This window comes from Falco biarmicus, chromosome 11 (genome assembly GCF_023638135.1).
Source record: "Falco biarmicus isolate bFalBia1 chromosome 11, bFalBia1.pri, whole genome shotgun sequence".
NCBI classification, from domain to species: domain Eukaryota; kingdom Metazoa; phylum Chordata; class Aves; order Falconiformes; family Falconidae; genus Falco; species Falco biarmicus.
In genome coordinates, this window is record NC_079298.1 from 8,696,703 (window position 1) to 8,715,085 (window position 18,383).

The 18,383-nt window shown below is 44.0% G+C and overlaps 3 protein-coding genes across 4 annotated transcripts; 1 reads left to right on the top strand and 2 right to left on the bottom strand.

The window, feature by feature from the left end:
• Nucleotides 1-3,065: 3,065 nt before the first annotated feature.
• On the bottom strand, nucleotides 3,066-9,822 carry LRRC42 (leucine rich repeat containing 42). Of its 2 annotated transcripts, XM_056356056.1 has the most exons (8): nucleotides 9,678-9,822; nucleotides 8,330-8,817; nucleotides 6,073-6,204; nucleotides 4,878-4,996; nucleotides 4,370-4,458; nucleotides 4,173-4,286; nucleotides 3,935-4,019; nucleotides 3,066-3,548 (listed from the first exon to the last, which is right to left on the bottom strand). In XM_056356056.1, the coding sequence occupies exons 2-8, from the start codon at nucleotides 8,800-8,802 to the stop codon at nucleotides 3,292-3,294; spliced, it is 1,269 nt and encodes a 422-aa protein (XP_056212031.1). In that variant the 5' UTR covers nucleotides 8,803-8,817; nucleotides 9,678-9,822; the 3' UTR covers nucleotides 3,066-3,291. The 2 variants fall into 2 exon arrangements, with proteins under 2 accessions (XP_056212031.1, XP_056212032.1); XM_056356057.1 differs by lacking the exon at nucleotides 6,073-6,204 and having other exon boundaries at nucleotides 9,678-9,797.
• Nucleotides 9,823-9,983: 161 nt separating this feature from the next.
• On the top strand, nucleotides 9,984-12,748 carry IFT25 (intraflagellar transport 25). The gene is made up of 5 exons (XM_056356059.1): nucleotides 9,984-10,208; nucleotides 10,590-10,696; nucleotides 11,328-11,396; nucleotides 11,994-12,037; nucleotides 12,527-12,748. Exons 1-5 carry the CDS (start codon nucleotides 10,111-10,113, stop codon nucleotides 12,632-12,634), a joined length of 426 nt encoding a protein of 141 aa, XP_056212034.1. The 5' UTR covers nucleotides 9,984-10,110; the 3' UTR covers nucleotides 12,635-12,748.
• A 1,054-nt stretch (nucleotides 12,749-13,802) lies between these two features.
• DIO1 (iodothyronine deiodinase 1) lies at nucleotides 13,803-17,913 on the bottom strand. The gene is made up of 4 exons (XM_056356058.1): nucleotides 17,528-17,913; nucleotides 15,751-15,894; nucleotides 14,377-14,576; nucleotides 13,803-13,905 (listed from the first exon to the last, which is right to left on the bottom strand). The coding sequence occupies exons 1-4, from the start codon at nucleotides 17,856-17,858 to the stop codon at nucleotides 13,840-13,842; spliced, it is 741 nt and encodes a 246-aa protein (XP_056212033.1). The 5' UTR covers nucleotides 17,859-17,913; the 3' UTR covers nucleotides 13,803-13,839.
• Between the last annotated feature and the right edge of the window lie 470 nt (nucleotides 17,914-18,383).

Here is an 18,383-nt window from a genome sequence, read left to right on the forward strand (position 1 = left end):
TTGCAGGAGAATCACAGACATCTAACGCCTCAACAAGGCTGCGTTGGCAAACAAAGCCTGGCTAATTGTAGTTGCTGTTGTTCCTCATGTTACCCCAAAGTATGTTCTGGGATGACCAGTGAGGAAGTCTTGCAGCATTTCTTAAGAGGAGCTGAAGGAGGAGGGACTCGGAGGCAGCGGTACTGGGTCAGCCTCTCCTTCCTGGGGAAGAAGAGCTTTCTTCTGATTCTGGTGGGGTTCAGCCATGGGCTCCTTGCCTGTTCTTTGGCTTTGAAGTGGGAAGATGCACGGAAAACTCACTGCATTGGGAGCAGGCAGGTGGGCTATAACTGCTGTGTGCTTCTGCGGGGCAGTGGTCAAAGGAAGGTGGGAGAGGAGAGGAAGAAGAATCTTATCCCTTGTGATGGGAACTGTGTGTGGATAACAGAATAACTGTAGCTGGTAACGACTGAACTAATCAGCTGTTAAAAAAATATGGAGACGCTCAGCATAGGGTCCGGCTGATGTGGTTGGTAAAAACCCACTTTGCTCTATATCAAGGATACTGGGACAGCCATGACTTTCTGGAGCCTCTGATGTTTGCTGTGGTTGGGAAGAGGATGCCGATTAGACTGACCCATGTGGCAGCTGCTGTATTCTCCCAGTCCAATATTTGTTGATCATTGCCACAGCTTACCTCTGCCAAGTTTTAAGATGCTCCCAAGGGTGAAGAGGAAAGAGTCGGGGCACGCAACGTGTGAGCGTGGGGAGTTGGATGTTTGTGCTTGCTGTGTGGAGGGATGCTTCTCCACTGCAGCAGAGTTCAAATGGTGGCTTGCCTTGGCTAGATGGGGACAGTGTTGAGATCTGGGAATTCTTAACTTTACTGTGAGACATGATAAAGAAGGTAAATGCCTGGCTTAAGGCAGGAAAGATTACTGTGCCACCTTCTTTCTCCTTCAGCAGGAGGCTGAGGGAACAGACAGGCTTAGGGGACGTGAAAGGTATCCCTGGCTGCAAAGAGGAAACCAAATGCAGTCTTCCTCTCTGCCATCTCTCAGCTTTGTAATTGAGCTGAACCACAAAGAAATGGGGTCAGGAATGTGATCTCTGCACCTAAGCTAGCCCGTAAAGGTTTACTGGTGTCAGGGAAGCTGACCCACCTGGTGCCTGCAGGGTAGAGCCCCAGGGTTGCTGTCTGGCTGGTGTCCCTGTATCACTTCACGGTGAGTGCTCCTGGGAGGCCAAAGCTGCAATTAACGGCCTCAGGTTAGGAGAGAGGAACAGGGGACTCATCCTGCCCTGGATTTACACCTGTGAAGAGAACTAGCCAAGAGAAGACACGAAACACAGCGGTCCGTGGGCAGCAAGACTCAGAAGCCAGCCTGGAAACAGCCAGGGACGCAGCAGGCAGTTTAAGCAGGCACCTGGCTGAGCCTATCGATTTCAGAACGAGCCGCCTCCTGTAATTTTTTTTTACTGCCTTGTTCCTGGTCATCGGAGGCTGTGCGCCTCACAGAGAGCAATAAAGAGAGATTAGTGGGTTGAGGACATAGCGGTAAGTGTGTCCAAGTCTTCCTAGGACAAAATTTACACAGTGGTGTGTTTAAAAGAGGAAGACTGCTGGTTAGCAAGAAACCTCAGAAAAGGAGTAATTGTACCAGGAACGAAGAACATAAGAAACAGTGCTCTAAAACACCTCTTCCGAAAAGGAAAGATGTACTGTGCTATTTTACTGACAAGCCTGTGACCTGGGCAGACCGTTCATGTCAAATCACAATGTGCCTATTTTCCGGCTCAAGGCGTCAGCTCCCAGCTGCTTTGCTGATGTGAAACGGAGTATGCAATTCTCCGAGACACGCATCTCTCCGCGGTCAGACGAGCAGATCTCCACAGCGGTGGCAGAGCTGGCAAAAGAAATCCGTGGTGGCTGCTGAACCAGAAGCCAGCTGCAGGAGGGGGGGGGGGTTATACGTGAGCACTACAGTCACCTCCCTCCCTGTTGAGACGCTGTTTTGCTAAGTCACTATTTGTGCCGTTATTTGTCTCAGCAGAGCGCTGAAGCTTCGTCAGTGGAAGCTATTAATAGCCTTGAGTTTCTGGGGAAAAAACCGTAGGGCTTGAATGCAAGTATGCTTGTTCTGTTTGTGTGTAGTCCTTTTCCGAGGAAAACTCAGCAATAAGTGAACAAAGAGAGAAAGGGGTTCCGCTTTTTATGCATTTTTGAGGTGAAGTTCGTTTTCTTGGGCCTCTTTATGATTTCCGAGGACGTGTTGCTTTTCTTGTTGCTGAATTACGGCAAACGACAGCGTAAAAGGGAGATATCCTCTAAATAAGTACTAGTAGAGGAAACCTGTAGTAAATTCTTGGTCTTATAGGCGTACGGGCACAGTGATAGTTGCAGTGCCCAGCCCACAGGCACTGTGCACCTCAGCCAATTTTGATGGAAACTCTCAGGGCAGGAATTCAGTGACGAACGCACCTGCAGCATTACAGCTGTACTCCTGGCTTCAGACAAATACAGAATGAGTATCTAGGTTTTTTACAGCAAGTATGTGCAATTCATATTTGAATTATAAACTTCTCTGGATGGTTTTAAACGGGATAGTACTTAATATGTTGCAGGCATGCACACAAACTGAGGGTGGGTTTTAAACCACAGAATGCTCCCAAATGCACTGAATTTGCTTATAAAGGAGAATATATTACAACTGGAGAGTCTGATCTCTACAGTAACCTGGTTTCAGCTTTCATTTCCTGGGCTAAAATGAGAGAGATAGAGGAGTTCTAACTTGGGTTTCTGCAGTAACTGTTACCGAGGGGTTACTGTCTCTCTGCCTCCCCTGGGGCCTGTGCTTACCCTCTTTGCTTCCTCTTTGTCAGAGCTCTGTCAGCACAGCCTGGTGCTTACAGGCTGAGGTTTATGTTCTACCAGCACTATTGATGTCCCAGGGCACCTGACAAGCACAATGCTGCTTCATTTCAGATGAGCTGCAGGGATTAGCCTCCTGCCCCTCAGGAGGCAAGAGAGGAGGAGGGATAGGACCAGCTATTTCTGTGAATAATACCTGCGTCAGAAGAATTAGTTAAGGATGACAACAAAAACTTTATTTGAAAAAATTGTGTATTGAAAATATACAGTAGTACAGTCAGCCTTCTCGACCCTGTCCCTCCCCAAGCATATGTTAACCCACAAGCATATCACAGCAACCAGATTTAACAATACTGGTCTCCTTTGTTACTCCCTCTCAGTATGTCTAAATCCTGTCATCAGCAAGAAAACAACAAACAAAAGACCCACTTCTTTGTGACTCAGTAGGTATTTAACAAATCCCAGTCCTCCACAGTGAGGCACAGATGCTTCTGTTTGGAAGTCCTTTCTCTCTCTTGTTCAGCCAAAACTCTTTTTTTATTTTTCTTTAATTCATGGCTGCCTGCAACCTCCTTTTTCAAAGGTAAATGGCAATTTTGAACTTTTTCCTTATAAAACTGCAAATTTCCAGATGCTTTTGTTTCTGCCTCTGCCAGCTTGCATTTGACTACTTCCTCTATTCTGTGTGTCTTGCCATCTACAGGGAAAGAAAAATCAAGTTTAGATTTTGGGAAAACCAGAATTACGCTGTAAAATGCATATTTGTGTTGCAAGTGTTTTGACCAAGCCTGGCATACTGACTGCTTTGCCAAAATGTACAGAGAGAAAAATAACGTTTATGTTAAGGAGAAAACCCAGTCGTTTTATGTTGCCCTAAGCATGCTGCCATGCTATACTTCAAAAGTTATCCAGCAGTCTAACAAATGAAAAGATTCAAACACATTGTAATGCAGTTACACAAATGGTTGAAATTACACACCTGAGATGCTATTTGTACTAAAAAAAAACAAACCCAAAAGTATGAAAATATTCCTTGTAGAAAAGAAAACAAATAAACTACGTGGTCTCTATGCAGTTACGTACAGAAGTGCAGAGCTGCTGTCCTGGATCTCAAGTTGTCTTGTGGCTTGATGGCCTCCATAACTGCCTGCTCCCACTGCAAAACTGTCTGAAATAACATTTGAAGGGATTAGAACGTTTCTTGTAATATTTACAGAAATATCACCTGAAACAACTCTTAGCCCTTATTCTTTCCTATTCAGTGCTTTAGTACTCCATAAGGACAATTTCTAGAGAGCAGAACAGACTTAAAACCCCATACCTGTTCTGCCCAGCCCTCTGTTTTGCAGTTACTATGATCAAATTCTTTCAGGGGCACTTTTGAGTGAACGAGGCCAATCTGTATTTGGATCCGCTTGATGACGGCATTAACGTCCTAGTGAAAAGGGAAAAAAGCAGTCAGAGGGGAAGAACGTTTGATTACACTTGTCCAGTATGTTTAGGCAGATGCTTTTTTACCTTGAGACTTGTCCCAGAAATGTCCAAACAATTCAATTTCTTGAAGGAAAGAAGGTATCCAATTCCCACATCTGTGATTTTAGGGTTACCTGTAAGACCAAGTATAATTAACTAACTTGCAAGATGCAGAGAAAGATGATCAGAATACCAAGAATGTATTCGTTCCAAAAGCTGATATTGGAACAAGGGGGTTTGGCCTTTTTTTTTTTGTAGTATGCTTCGTGTTTTGAAAGTGAGTCAAAACTGATTTTTTTCCCCCTCTAATGATCAGAATACAAATATTTACAATAACAGCTCACAAACTATTAAAAATATTTATGTTAGTAGCAAGTGACTGAGACTACAGGTATGACCTGTGCCTTCTGGAAAGTTGTTGGTGACATTTGGGGTTGAGTACTTGGCTCATAGGAATCATCAGTTTAATTGCATTCCTTCAGTATTAAGGAGGCTAAATTCTTTACCAGAAAGGATACAGGTTGGTTCTAATGTTAAACCATGAAGAACTTACAGGACAAGTCTAATACCAAAAGATTCTCAAGTCCCTTTTTCAGTACTCGTACTGGTGCCGTCATTCTGCGAAGGCCTGCATCTGATAAAGAGTTGTCTTTCAGGAGAAGCCGTTTTACGCTGGGAGGAGAGACACAAGCACATAGCTTATAGTCACTATTTTAGACAGTTTTGCAAAATGTCCTAAACCTGTGTCAGAAGGCTAGGGTCTTCCAGTGCCAACCCTTCAGCCTACTTTGTTAACGTTACTAAAAAGCAGTAAGCAAGAAGCCTGGGTTAGTAGGACTAAAAAATATTTTTCTATTGCCTCTGCTAGCTCAACAGAAGCACTTACTTGACCAGCTATTCCCAGAGCTCCAGTCACAAACCAATCCTAGAGCACAAGCATTTGCTAACAGAGACAATAAGGCTCTTTATACACTGAAATTCTTTAAACCAAGGCTGCCAATTTCAATCCACACTAAACTAAAAAGAGGGGTTTTTTTGCATTTTTGCTTGGCAAATGGGAAAGGACAAATTTGGTAAGAGATATGGTAATGATTTTAAGTAAGCAGTAAGGTATTGTAACACAGATGAACAAATCTCAAGGGGAAAACATAACACTAAAATATTCTCCAGAGCGCTTCAAGACAAAACCTTGATGCAAAACGCACCAAAATTAGCAGTCCCCTAATTAGCAGTCAACCTGCCTATGGATTTCCAAATTTTTCTGGTTTTCAATCTTTAGTGTCAAACAGAATTACAAAATTTATTATTTTGAAATGTTTAACTAAATATTCAACCTCCTCCTCGCAGAAATCTGTATCTGGAACACTGGTTTGGTTAAAAATGTGGCCGATAAAGTTCCTTCTTAAAAAAGAAAATAAAAATGTAAAACTGTTCCAAATGCTTAAGATGCAGTTTTTACCTGGCCAATGGAAATTATAAAAAAGTTCATTTAAAAACATGAGACAGTTAATTATCTTGGACATTTGTAGGACCTTTTATGATTCAGTATGTGCTCCGGATGGATCACGTGCTTTGTGTACAATAAATTCTGTATTTTGTTTACCTCAAGAACTGGTTTTATGAACAACAAAAACCTTCAAACCTATATACATTGCTACTTGCCTTTAAAGTCACAGTCTGATTCTTTGAACTCCTTAGTAATAGGAAAAGAAGGTGTCATTTTTAGCTATGTGTCAAGAAATCAATACCTAGACAGAGCCTCTTTGGTGAGGTGCTCCAGCAGTTCATGTTCATCTCCCAGTTTACAACAGGAGAGATCTAAACATGTCAGCTCCCGGAAAGACTTAATTTCTTCTAGCTTTTCAGAGATAACCAGGTATCTGCAAAGAGGGGAAAAAAACCCAAACTATCAGTGTTCAGGCACTTAAGATGATACCTATAATACAGTTGTTTCTTATGTGAACCTATGTGAAAATTGACAGAAATTAGCCAGCTGTCCTAACTACCTTTTCATGTGCGGTCTGCACACAACATACCTGAATTCCCAGGCTTTTCCTTGAACGAATGTCAAGGTTTTGCTTTGATTCAAAATACTGGACAATCAATTAAGACTTCAACCTGCAAGCATCTCAATTAGGGACCTCTTTACAGATTATTATTGTATTATTTCTGAATAATGCAAAATATATATTCTGATTTACCATAAACCAACTTCACAGACTGTTTTTCCTCAGTATCTAAGAAGTGTGCGGACAAACCCATGTTCATCCAGGTTTAAAATCTACTTCAAATCTATCAGGATAGTTTGTCAAATCGCAAAATTTTACTTTTTATATACATAAATAAAATACTTCACTAGAGATTAAAGTCCTACTGGACACCTGCAGGATTCCAGCTAGAGCTGTGACTACACCCCAGGCAGGTTACTCAGTGGGTTATTTTTTTAGCTGTGTTGGTTCCCTGATCTGATTCACTCCACAGCCATGCAAACATCTGTGCTGGAACTATTCAGTAGGAGGTTTAGAGATTGGAACAAACCACTAAAGAATGGCATGCATGAGTATGCAGTAATCAGCACGTAGCAGTCACTACCTCACCAACCTCCTCTGCATTTACCTCTTACTGTCCCCACGGCAAGACAAGCCCCAAATTCACTAATCTCTTCTGAATTTACCTTTTATTCCCCATGGCAAGACAAACCCTCAGGTCAGCATCTTTGCTGCTGAAATGAGGGGCACTTACTAACGTGATCCCTCAAGGAACATCTCTTTGGCCATGCAGATAAGTGGACCTTAATATCCTCCCACTACAAGTACACCTATCAAACTACCCCACCAAATCCCTTTGCCATGCAATTCAGCTATGTGGAAGGCAGTACATATAGTCAGAGCACAAGCCAATTCTTGAGAGATACCACTAGCAGAGCTGTGAAGAGAAGAGCGGGCTCTTTTAGAAATAAGATTCATCAGAAAATGCCTTAATACCTTACTTCCTGGATTTCAAAGACTCGACACTTAACTCAGCTTTCTGTAATGGCAAAAGATGCCAGAAGTAACTTCATTTCTGATTTAAGCCCATAAAAAGTATCTGTAGTAGAGATAAAAAGGGAGTAGGTTTAAAGGATAAAACAAAGGATAATTGACCTCTGCTCAAACATTCCTACTGTGCTCAGAACACCCTTGGCACTTGAGATGAATACGCCTGTACTTTGATATTAAACTGGATAAACCGTCCCTTTTTCAAGTGTACAGATGGAAGATAGACTGGTTATATTACTGGGAAAGACTTCAGCAGGAGCAAAAACATATTCCAGTTTTAAACTTGATAGGAGTCTCTTTTAGTGAAAGACAGCATGGACAACATTGAGAAGATGGAAAAACTGGTGCTAGACTCTAATCAGAACCTTGTTGAAGCATATTCAATATGGGGATGGGAACCGCAATAAACTAAGGTAAAACCTGCCTGACTTCAAAGTATGTAACTTCCCTACGAGTGTGTATCTTCCAAGCCCCCAAAATTAATCAGGGTGGCAAGCTTATAGTAAAGAAATCCAATTTGCAAGGGTGTATTTTATCTGTACTGTCAGCTAAGTATGTTGAAATGCTTATAAACAGCAATTACAAAGTCATCCCATGAAATACATGAGAAGGCATTAAACAGAGACTGCTAAGGAAGTGCCGATTATTATTGTTAAAAAAACAGTTGCAGGTTTAATCCTTCACATAAAATCCCCTGTTAGTTGATGTAATCTGTTACCTGTATTATGATTTGTAACTTAGAATGAAACCAACACCTACGCTTGTAGGAAAGGAATGGGACAAAAGGAAGTGAGCAGAACAGTCAGATAAGGCTCCGGTTATTTCATTAAGTGGTGGTGGTGTCACAAGCCTGAGAGATTATTATTTTTTTTAATTATTATTTTGAGAGAGAATAATTTAAGGGAAGCTTTAAGCATGCTAGCAAAAGCTGTAGCAGATGACAATACTTGTTACTGAACACACTTACCTATTCCGTAAGCATAATGAACATAGCACCAAATTGCCATATGCTTCAGTAAACTTCTGTAGAGCTCTCAGTCCCGTTACCGGTTCTGTGAACTTTTGTCTTGCTTCTGCAGCTGAAAAGAGCTTTTCAGCAATCTGCTCTGGGAAACCAATCAACGAGTCAATGTGATCAACGTTGTCAGAAATGTAACCCAGCACTAGGCTGAAGAGAGACTTGGCCGAGTACCGGAGGTTCCCCTCCTTAGTGTACGTGAAGATGAAATGATCAGTCCTCTGTCTCCTCGCCCTATCATCCTCCCTGTTCATACAAAGCTCCACCGAAAATCCTCTGGAAAATAGCCTAAAAGGTCTCGGTTTGGGAGTGACATTCTGTATGCCACCTGCATCCTGATTTACCATGTGCAGCTTCCCATTTTCGCGCACGTATATTGGCCCAGTATCCAAGTGGCTTTCTGAGTGGAGACAGTAAGACATTCCCCTGGACCAGTTCTGCAAAAACAAACGGCAGACAGGTAAAGAACAGCCACAGAAGAAAACACTCATCAGGAAAGACCCCCAAACCCTGGCTGCTCTCCCCAGTGCCCCAAGCAGGGTCACGTAACCCTGCAGCACACGGAAGGGCAGGCAGTGTGGAAGAGGGCTGCGTGCCGTCTGCCATCAAACCGCAAACACCAGACGAGTGGAACTGAACCCAGGGCTGGCAGCGAGGTGAAGGGCCTCTGCTCTGGCAGGGCCCTGCCTCTCTGTGCTTGGTGCCCGTCAGAGGCCCAGGGCTGGGCCCAGGCCCTGCACGGGCAGCGGGAGGGGGTCTGGGGCTGTGTGGGAAGCGACCCCCACAGCTCTGCTGCAGGCCAGGGATGGAGGAGGGCAAATGGCTGACTGCAGCAGGGCAACGGAGCCTGCTGGTGAATGGCCCTCCCTGGGAGGGCGGGGAGCTCCCTGTCGCCCCTTCCCCAGGCCAGCCTAGCCGGTGCCGGGGGGGTCTGGCTCATGCGCAGGGGTCCTGGCGGAGGGCCATGGCAGGGGGCAGGGGAGTGACGGGGTCCTGCCGGCGCCTGCCATGAGGGGCCGGGGCTCGGTCCTGCCGGGCGGGAGGAGGTCGGGCCCTGCCTGAGGGAGGGCTGGGGGTGCTGAGGGTCTCGGGCCCTGCGCGGGGGGAAGGGAACCGAGGGGATCGGGCCCAGCCCGGAGGGGCCGGGCCCTGCGCGGGGGGTCTGTGAGTGGATCGGCCCTGCCCGGGCGCAGCCCCGAGGGGCGCAAGGGGAAGGGTCCCCGCCCCAGCCCGCCCGCCCGCCGTGGGGCAGGTAACCGAGCGGCCCCGCTGCCCGCAGCCCACGGCCCCCACCTACCTGCCCCGTGAGAGGCCGCCCCGACTCGCCGTCAGCCGGGCCACGGCTCGGCGCTCCCGCCGCCCATCCCGCAGCGCCCGCGGGCGGCGGGCGGAGCCGCGCCGGGGGCGGGGAGCGGGGCCGGGGCGGCGCGGGGCATGCCGGGAGCGGCGGCGGAGGGGCGCGGGGTGCGCCGGGGTCCTGTCCGCCCGCCGCCGGCCTTTGGCGGGGCGAGCTGCTAGCTGCCCGGCCTCCCGCCCCCGCCGCACCGCAGCCCTCCGCGCGGGGCACGGGCCGGGCGGCTCCCGGGGGCGCCGGGCGGGGCTCTGGCTGCCCCGCGCCTGTGAGGCGGCGGGACCCCGCGGCAGGCACCGCGCACTCCCGCCGGCGGGGCGGCTCCGCCGCCGTTGCCTGGCAGCGCCCGGCCCGGCCTTCCCCTCCGCGCCGCCCGGGGATGAGGGCCGCCGACTGGTGCCTGAGCTCGGCGGGGGCTGCCCTGGTCCTGGCCACCTCCAGCGACGAGCAGCACCCCGCCGGCAGCGTCCTGGACGGGTGAGGGGCCCGGAGGGGGCGCGGGCCCGGCGGGAGGCGGCCGCTGCCCCCGGGGTCCCTCACGGTGCCGCCCTCCCCGCCGCGCCCTGGCCTGTGCCTGCCCGCTGCTGCTGCAGCACGGTTGAACTTTTACGTATTTATTTTAAACCTGTGGGACCCCCGCAGGTTCCGAGTCCTCCTGAGGTGCTGCTCGGGAACGGAGCCTGAACGTCAAAGCATTGATACCTGCGGAGAGCTTCCCCCGTGCTTACCGGGCTTTGCTTAAAGTACCCCCAGTAAAAACGGCTCTGCAGCTTTATTTTTTGTTTGTTTGAGGACAATGTTTCATCAGGATGGTTGTAGATGGAAATGATGCAGGGGTTTTGTCCTGTCTCTCCACAGAAGTTCAGAAACGTTTTGGACGACGACAGGCATGTTCCCACAGGAATTCATTGTTGGTTTTCCTAAATGTGTAAAAATCAGCAAAGTCACGATCCAGTGTTACTTGGGTAAGATTTCATGTGCCGCAGTAGGTAATATGTACTTGTTAAGGTGGGTGTCTGTGCCTACATGTACATTCTCACAGTAATGTCATAATCTGTAAGGAGCTGCTTTTACCAGGTTCATAAAGGTGAAACTTGACAAAAGTAATTGTCCTTCATGTCCAAAGTTGTTCATAAATAAATAAAAAAATACAAAATCTACCCCACCAGCACTTAGTTGTTCTTCTAACACCTTGTATTGAGCTTATAGTTAACTGCTTTATTGCACAGTGATGGCAGTTCTAATTTAATGGACAGGACTACAATACTTACTCTTTTAATGATTTTTTTTTAATATTGATTTTTATAATTTCGTATGACAGATCTCTCTTAGTCTTTTTTGGAAAACGTGAGCTCAAAAACAGAAAGGACTGTTACAAGGTCAGAGCATGAGCAAAGGCTACATAAAAGTCCTGAAAATTTACTGTTTGTCCAACCTGGAACACGAGGGTGGTGGTTGTATTACCTGACCCAGAAATTAGAGGAAGAATGGATTAATTAGTGCTTTTAAAGTGCTTTGTAGATGAAAAGTGATGGATTAAATATAATTGTCAATAAGAGAATCAGAATTTGTATTGATGCTTCATATGTATTTTAGTGCGGACCTTAAGGATTGAAAGAAGCATATCTGAAGACCCAGTAGATTTTGAACAGTGCATTGAAAAAGGTAAGATTGTGAATCTGAAGCAGCAGGGAATTTGTGGGAATAATGTTGATCTTTTCCAGTGAGTCATTTTAACCCCCTGTCTACTTGCTGAGTAGTCAGGTGTGGCTTGATGATTATTTTGTTAGATATTAACTTAATAGGCACATTTAAATGAAGTTTGTGAACACTGCTGGTCTCTGTAGCAGTTTGGAGATGTAAAATGCTGTATAAGGGCTAAAAGCACTACTTGTGCATTTGCTTTTATGTTCCAAAAATTAAAAACAGACTTACATAGTCTAATAGAGTTTCCTGTATATAGCCATTTTTATATAATAGCCGTTTCCTGCATTGTTTGGTTTGTTTGTTTTGGGTTTTTTTAATGCCTCTTGGGTGACATTTTATAAAACAGTGTAATGAGTGGGATATATACACACTGGGATATTACAAAAAGTATTTGTTCTTTTGTTCTCTTAAATCACCTTGTTTAAAAAAAGAAGAATTTTTGTATGCAGTGTAAGTTCATGGTTCTTAAACTCTCTCAGACTCTGAAGTCCAGTGGAAACTTCTCACAGCATTGCACGTTGTTCTTCATTATTTGCTTTAAAATACATTTTCCAGATTTGCAACACACAGAAGGACAGCTTCAAATGGAAGAATTTCCAGTGAGTATTTACAGTCAGTAGCGGTTCATGAAATGGGATGTCTAGACTAACTGGGGAGAAATCGTGAAAAACCAAAACATGTTTTTATTGGCAGTTATTATTGCTAGGTTGATGTTAGATACAGGAATTTGTAGGTCATGATATGAAATTGCACTTCCTGACTGCTCCTTTGTAGATTAGGGTATGAAATTGCACCTGCCTAGTGCTCCTAACTATGTGAGAGAGCTCTTTTCAGAAGTGTGGCAATCTTTCCTCCTTCAATTGTTGCCTTTAAGGCTGCAGTATTCAGGAGGGAAGGGAATTTTTTGAATTGCTGTCATCTAAATAAACTCCAAAGCTGGCTAGTGGTATTGAAAGGGCTTGATTTATGTGTAATTTGAAAACAGATGCAGAAATATCTAGATCCTTCTGTCTAAAAAACTTCTGCAGAAGTTGTTTGATTGTTGTGTTACTGCAGAGAATGCAATAACATTTTTTTTCCTTCTACAGCTTCCTGATTGCCAAGCCACTTACTTGCGTTTCATTATCAAATCAGCCTTTGATCATTTTGTGTCAGTGCACCGGGTGATGGCAGAGGGCACAGCAGAAAACACTTAAGTTCCACTTAAATTTGTACATCAGGTTTTTTTTATAAAGAAGTTACATTTTTTTATCTGTAGTGCAGAGAATATTTATTATTAAAACCTTGTATTAAAGTGTTTTTTGAAGGTATGGATGTAGTATGTATTCCCCCACTACTTTAATGTATGTAACAGAATGCAATCACATAGGTTGGAAAACACTTTAAAGATCATAGAGTCTGACCTAAGTGTAGTACTATTGTTAATTGTAGTGACAGCTTTCTAGTTTTATAATCTAGACCATTACCCTAGAACACTTCAGCATAACTGAGTCTGTTTAAATTAGTATGTTTATATCAGGCTTTCAAAATGTATGAATTAAAACTTGATGTTCTGTAAAAATTTCCCTTGCACTCTGAGTTAAATAGAAAGAAAAAAAAAGTGTGAAATACTTAAAGGGTGGGGGGTATTACTTCCTACTGTCAAACAAATCCTTCAAAAGTTCTTAAATTGGCAACTTTCTCATCAACGCAAACTTAGGAGATTAATAGGATGAATATAAACATCTACTAACGCTTAGAAATAACCCAAGGAAGGAGAGGGGTGGGGGTAAATAATCGAAAGCTGTATGAAATGCTCTGATAGATTTTTAATAATTGCAGATTATTTTTCTTGTTTCTACAAATATTTTCTACAATCGGGTCACAGCCGCCTGTGCTTTATGCTATGACTGTCATAACAAATATCAATAGAAACAAATGTAAATAGAGATTGTCTTATTCAGAAGCCTTCTGAAGTCAGTGGAAGTGACTATTTAGGAAAATTGTACGTATACAAGAGAAAGAGAACCTTAATAACGTGAAATCAGTTGTTTTGCATGCCAGTCGACTTTTGCAAATGCTACCACGCTGAAGTTCATCCTGCACAATATTCCTTACAAATGTAAGCGTTGGTATCCAGTCCTGACAGCTCAATGGACCCAACTACTATTCATCACTGCATGTTGTGTAAGCATAGTAAGATACTACAGTGCAGTAGCTGGGGTTGTGGTGAGACTTGAAAACCTAGGTAAAGAGATGATGAACCACATTATAGGTGTTCTTTAGATGTACACATAGTATTCTTTTTCTTGTTGTCTCAATATATTATTTTTAAATTCTTCCTTACACTCATGTCTATGAAAACTTATTAATTGAGGTTTTTTTATCCAGACCATCTTTACTCTGAAGTCCTTTTCTTTTTCTATTTCATTTTTTCCAGGATGGCACGTATTTCCTGGGGGTGATAATTCCAAGGCCCCACTCCTCCCTGCAAAGGCAATAAAATCATAGTGATGCTCAAGCAGTCAAAGCAGAAGTCCCTTAGAGCTTGGCTGTTGCACAGAACTGTGTGCGGGTGTGCATGGGCTTCCTTTGCATGGCAGCCATTGAATGGGAGATGGTGTATGCACGGGTTATATACCCTGCTGTGTAACTGGGACAGGGCAGTGTAACTGGATCCTGGAGTTGGAAAGCATTCTTGGATCTCACAGCTTAGATGTACTTAGGTTTCCTAATGAGCAAAAAGATAAATATTTGAGCAAGACTGAAGTGTACATAAAATATGTACATTATAAAGGCCCGGACTGGTTTTGCTGCAAGTCCTTTTCTCTCCACTGTTACAGTGAATTGTGAAATTTTTAGCTCCTGAAAAGAACGAAATGCTGTTAAATGTAAACCATCCTCAAATTATTTTGAATTAAAAAAATCTCAATATATTGTGCTTGTTATTATTTTTTACCTTGTAGATGACTTTCCCTCCTTGAAGTAGATACAGTCGTTCTGGCAATGCAGCATATTTTGAACTGCTCAGGTTTTCCATAGTGTCTAAAACCACTGGACATAAAGGATTATTTTTCTGAAGAAATTGTGCTGCAATTTTTCGATCTTCGAGGCTTCTGTGATTTTTAATAACAACATTGTTTTTAAAAGCCCATCCATCTAAAACAAATGAGAAAGGGATTTAGCAAGGAACACTTTGAATATCTGTTGAGGGTGGGAATGTACTCTGTCATATCCCAAAAAACTGTGTTACAAGAATACTGCAGTTTACTCCTAATGCCAAAACTTGCTGTGAAATGAAAGCCCCGCCCCCCCTCAGAGTATGAGAGCTCTACCGCTTTTGAAATAAATGGTCTCAAGATTTATTTTATTTTTCTTTAATTTCAGTAAACTGTATTTTTCCCCTGCCCTGGATTTGGAAATATTTGATGTATTTTAGCTGAAATTTTCCCACATAAATCAACCCTAGAAAGGTATCGGGGGGGGACATACATCCTATTTGGGTACAGTTTGTTAAAATTATTGGCACAGGGAGGATTTTATAATGGTAAGTAGTGCTATGAGCTGGTGTCTGTTCGTTCTGCTTGACCCTGCTAGTTAAGCCAATAAAACATACTTCCAGATCTGTGAGAAGTGAAACATTTGAGCCAAAGCGCCCCTTCCTTTTGCAGGAGTATGCAAACGCACATTCGCATACAACTCTTCCTAGTAAAGCAGAAACTAGTAAAAGGTTTTGATGACTATTACCTGCTTCTCAGCTACTGGGAGTGATGTACTGTTAGAAAACTTGAAAACTGTAAATGTTACATTTTAGACAACTGCCTTAACCCTGGGATAAAATCAGTGCCAATGTGTTACTTAGAGTCCAGTGTAGATAAAGGAGCATGTATAGTCTGTTTCCTAAATTTTTCAAATTAGAGTCTGCATCCTGTTCCTGAAACATGTTAAAAATGGATTATTTTTTTAAAAACACATGATGACATTGTACACTTAACCTTTGTTCTATGAACTGCTTTTTTATTACTTTTTTTTTTATCCTTCCAAAAGGAGCTGTACCAACACTGAGAGGAAGTTTGTAAAGATAGAACTATGTGTTCCACCTTCACAGAGATGAGTGTCTTCAGCAGGAGTACCTTGGTGTAAAGTCAGATGTGTGACTAGTATCTTTGGAGAATTAGGGATACAAACTGGTGCCTAGATTTGGTGTTGCAACTTTTGATGTGAGGAAGGTTTCTTCTCCATTTGCAGTTACCTCCTTTGCTAACAGACTTCCTAAAGGGAATGATAGGTGTCTGAAGTTTTGGTAGGCATTACTGTGATGTTTGTACTGTACCTACTGCGTGAGCTTCTTCGATGTAGATGATAAGGAAATCTGCTATTGAGCTGAAATCTTTGATGAGCTTGTTGAACTCATCAAATTTTAACATAAATGAAGGTCAGGTGCAGCTTCCAAAATTCAAGATTAAAGGTCTATTATCTGGAAAAAAAAACCAGGACAGCTGGTGGTTAAAATAGTGGAGGGAGGAAGGACAGAACTGAGTATGTGTACTGAATTCAGCCTCTGCCACAGAGTTTCCAGGGCAATGGTAGGCTAAGTCAGCTATCCCATAACTTTCTCCTTAGGACATTAAAATTGGCAGCAGAACATCTGCATCTAAACAGAACAGGCATAAAGGCGCTTGCTTTTCCCTGGTGCGGCTCTGACCTGTGCCAGATCCAGCAATGAGCTTAATGGAGGGGGACCCTTTCCTTGGTAAAGCCCAGTGAATACAGGAGGGCTGGTGCAGTCATGTGGCTTCTCTCGTGTCCTCATCAGGAGAGCCGATTCGCAAATTAGCCACATTTTGGGATAGGGAACTGATCTGAAATGGATATACAGCATGCAGCACATCACAGCCTCCCCGAGATCCTTAGTACAAAGGAAATGAAAAAACACTAAACATCATCATCATCTGCAAGGTTTTTCAAAGGACAGCAGCTCAGGGATCGAGATACAAGTACACAGTCCTGACGCCTTTTAATGAGCTGACAGGACATGTCTTGATTTTTTTCAGAGGCATCGGTTCTAGCTGAGCTGAGTGAAAGCTGCAGACTTTTCAGTCATGCATCACAGGCTTTCATGCTTTCAATGTATTTCTGCAATTTCCTGTCCAAACAGAACTCTGGTTATATATTATTTATTAAACTAATGTTACACAAGCCACTGGCAAGAGTGTCTGTGCAGTTGCTTACAAATTAACACAGCGTATGCCCACAGGTGTTAGCATCTGTTTGCAAGGCCTCAATGTGAAAGAATTTGCAGGATCTTAAAGCACCTCTTTTAGTCTATGGTTATGCTAAATTATCTGAAATTTGTTCAGATTTTCCTTCTGGCCAGGTTTAACTTCAAAAACTGCTGCTAACATAGATCCATATCCTGAAGAAGCTAATAAAGAGGGTATCTCCCTGTAGATGTTGTGTATCTCTTTTCCAAATTTGCATCCTATTTTCTACATAAATATATGTATCTGTATCTATATATAATTAGGAAAGCAGAGTTAGAGAAGGATGCCATTCCTCCCGTGGGGATCAAGACTGCAGCTTAATGATTAATTCCATGTTCTACAGAGATCTCAGTGGGAGGCAGTGGACAAAGTACACAGCAGCTACTTTTTCTCCTGCATTATTTCTAGCCACTTTGAATCTGGAAAAAAACCCACTGTGTGCTTTCCAGGCTTTAAGCTGGCTAAGGGAGCTGGTGTGGACTTTATGTACAGGGAATGACAGCCAATATTCTTGAATCCCTGCACATGGTTCTGGTTCCAGGTCTTCTCTCCCTAAAACAAATAATTATCTTGGTTTTCAGTGACATGGTATTTCCAGACAGAGCCAGCATTTGCGAGAGGTTCCTAAACGTACTGGCATGAAGGGATATTGTAGCCGGGGTGATAAATGTGGGTTATTTTTGAAAATCAAGAGGCAGACAGCTGGAGTGACTGTGCTGCATCTTTTCCATCAAGGGAATGCTGAGTCTGGTTTGCCGTGTTGTGCACTCTCATGCCAGCTGCCTGTCCCTCTTCTCAGTTATTGTCTTAGCAAACCAAACCCGTCTACACAGCTGATTTACTGACCTTGCATGAAGTCGAAGAGGCGACAAACTTCCCCGCTTAAAGTCACCACCGGTGTGTTGGGAGCAGGATGTCCCTCAAGGGCTTCATCCTCCAGCCTCTTCCACTTTACCTTCAGCACAAAGAGCAAATACTTGAAGCTGAAAAAAGTCGGACCCCAGTTTTCGTAGCTGAACTTCGGGTTCTCATTCATTCTGCTTTTTTCACCCAGTTTTAGGATGTATCTTTTCATGGCATTGGGGAACAGTATCATCAGTGTTTTGCCAACAACAACACACATAGTAACATGCAGAAGAATCAGGATTTTTTGTAGGAATGCCCTGATGCCAAACATTGTGGTGGGCAAGGTCTGACTGCTTCTGATGGGAACACACCGTGACAGCGGGGCAAAGGTAGAGGGTGAGGGGAAGGAAAAATGTTCACGTGTTTGGCCACATTTCTGCCTTGCCCTGCAGGCTGTCACCTCTTCGTGGACTTCAGCATCTGCGTGAGGTGCCTGCCAGCCACGCTATCTCCATCTACACCAAAGATGTTAATTACAGCGGCGGCAGAGTTTTAGTGCTAACCGCTTCGTTACAAGGCTTATTCACAAATATGTTTTTTACTAATTGGAGGAGCTGAACCAGGATTTTCCCAGAACCACAGACTGAGAGTTACATCAGCAGTACCTGAGGGTCTGACCCCCCATGTGTGGGACTCGGTGCTTGCACGCTCGGTGCCATCGATGCTGGCGCTGGGAGTCCCGGGTTGATACAGCCAACTTGCATTCTGCATGTGCTGTGCCAACGGTGCCCTGTTCCTACTGCTCTGCCGCCTCTGGTGCTCTGCTGCATGCCGATGGTACTCATCGCTTGGGGTT

Bases quoted from the DNA above. Each gene is read 5' to 3' on its own strand.
- LRRC42 (XM_056356056.1), bottom strand. From the start codon at position 8,802: ATGTCTTACTGTCTCCACTCAGAAAGCCACTTGGATACTGGGCCAATA. The intron at 4,997-6,072 runs GTATTGATTTCT...CTCTCCTCCCAG, and splicing joins ACCAAAGAGGCTCTGTCTAG to CGTAAAACGGCTTCTCCTGA. The intron at 4,459-4,877 runs GTAAGTTCTTCA...TTGGTCTTACAG, and splicing joins TTTGGTATTAGACTTGTCCT to GTAACCCTAAAATCACAGAT.
- IFT25 (XM_056356059.1), top strand. From the start codon at position 10,111: ATGAGGGCCGCCGACTGGTGCCTGAGCTCGGCGGGGGCTGCCCTGGTC. The intron at 10,697-11,327 runs GTAAGATTTCAT...TATGTATTTTAG, and splicing joins CACGATCCAGTGTTACTTGG to TGCGGACCTTAAGGATTGAA. The intron at 12,038-12,526 runs GTGAGTATTTAC...TTCCTTCTACAG, and splicing joins TTCAAATGGAAGAATTTCCA to CTTCCTGATTGCCAAGCCAC.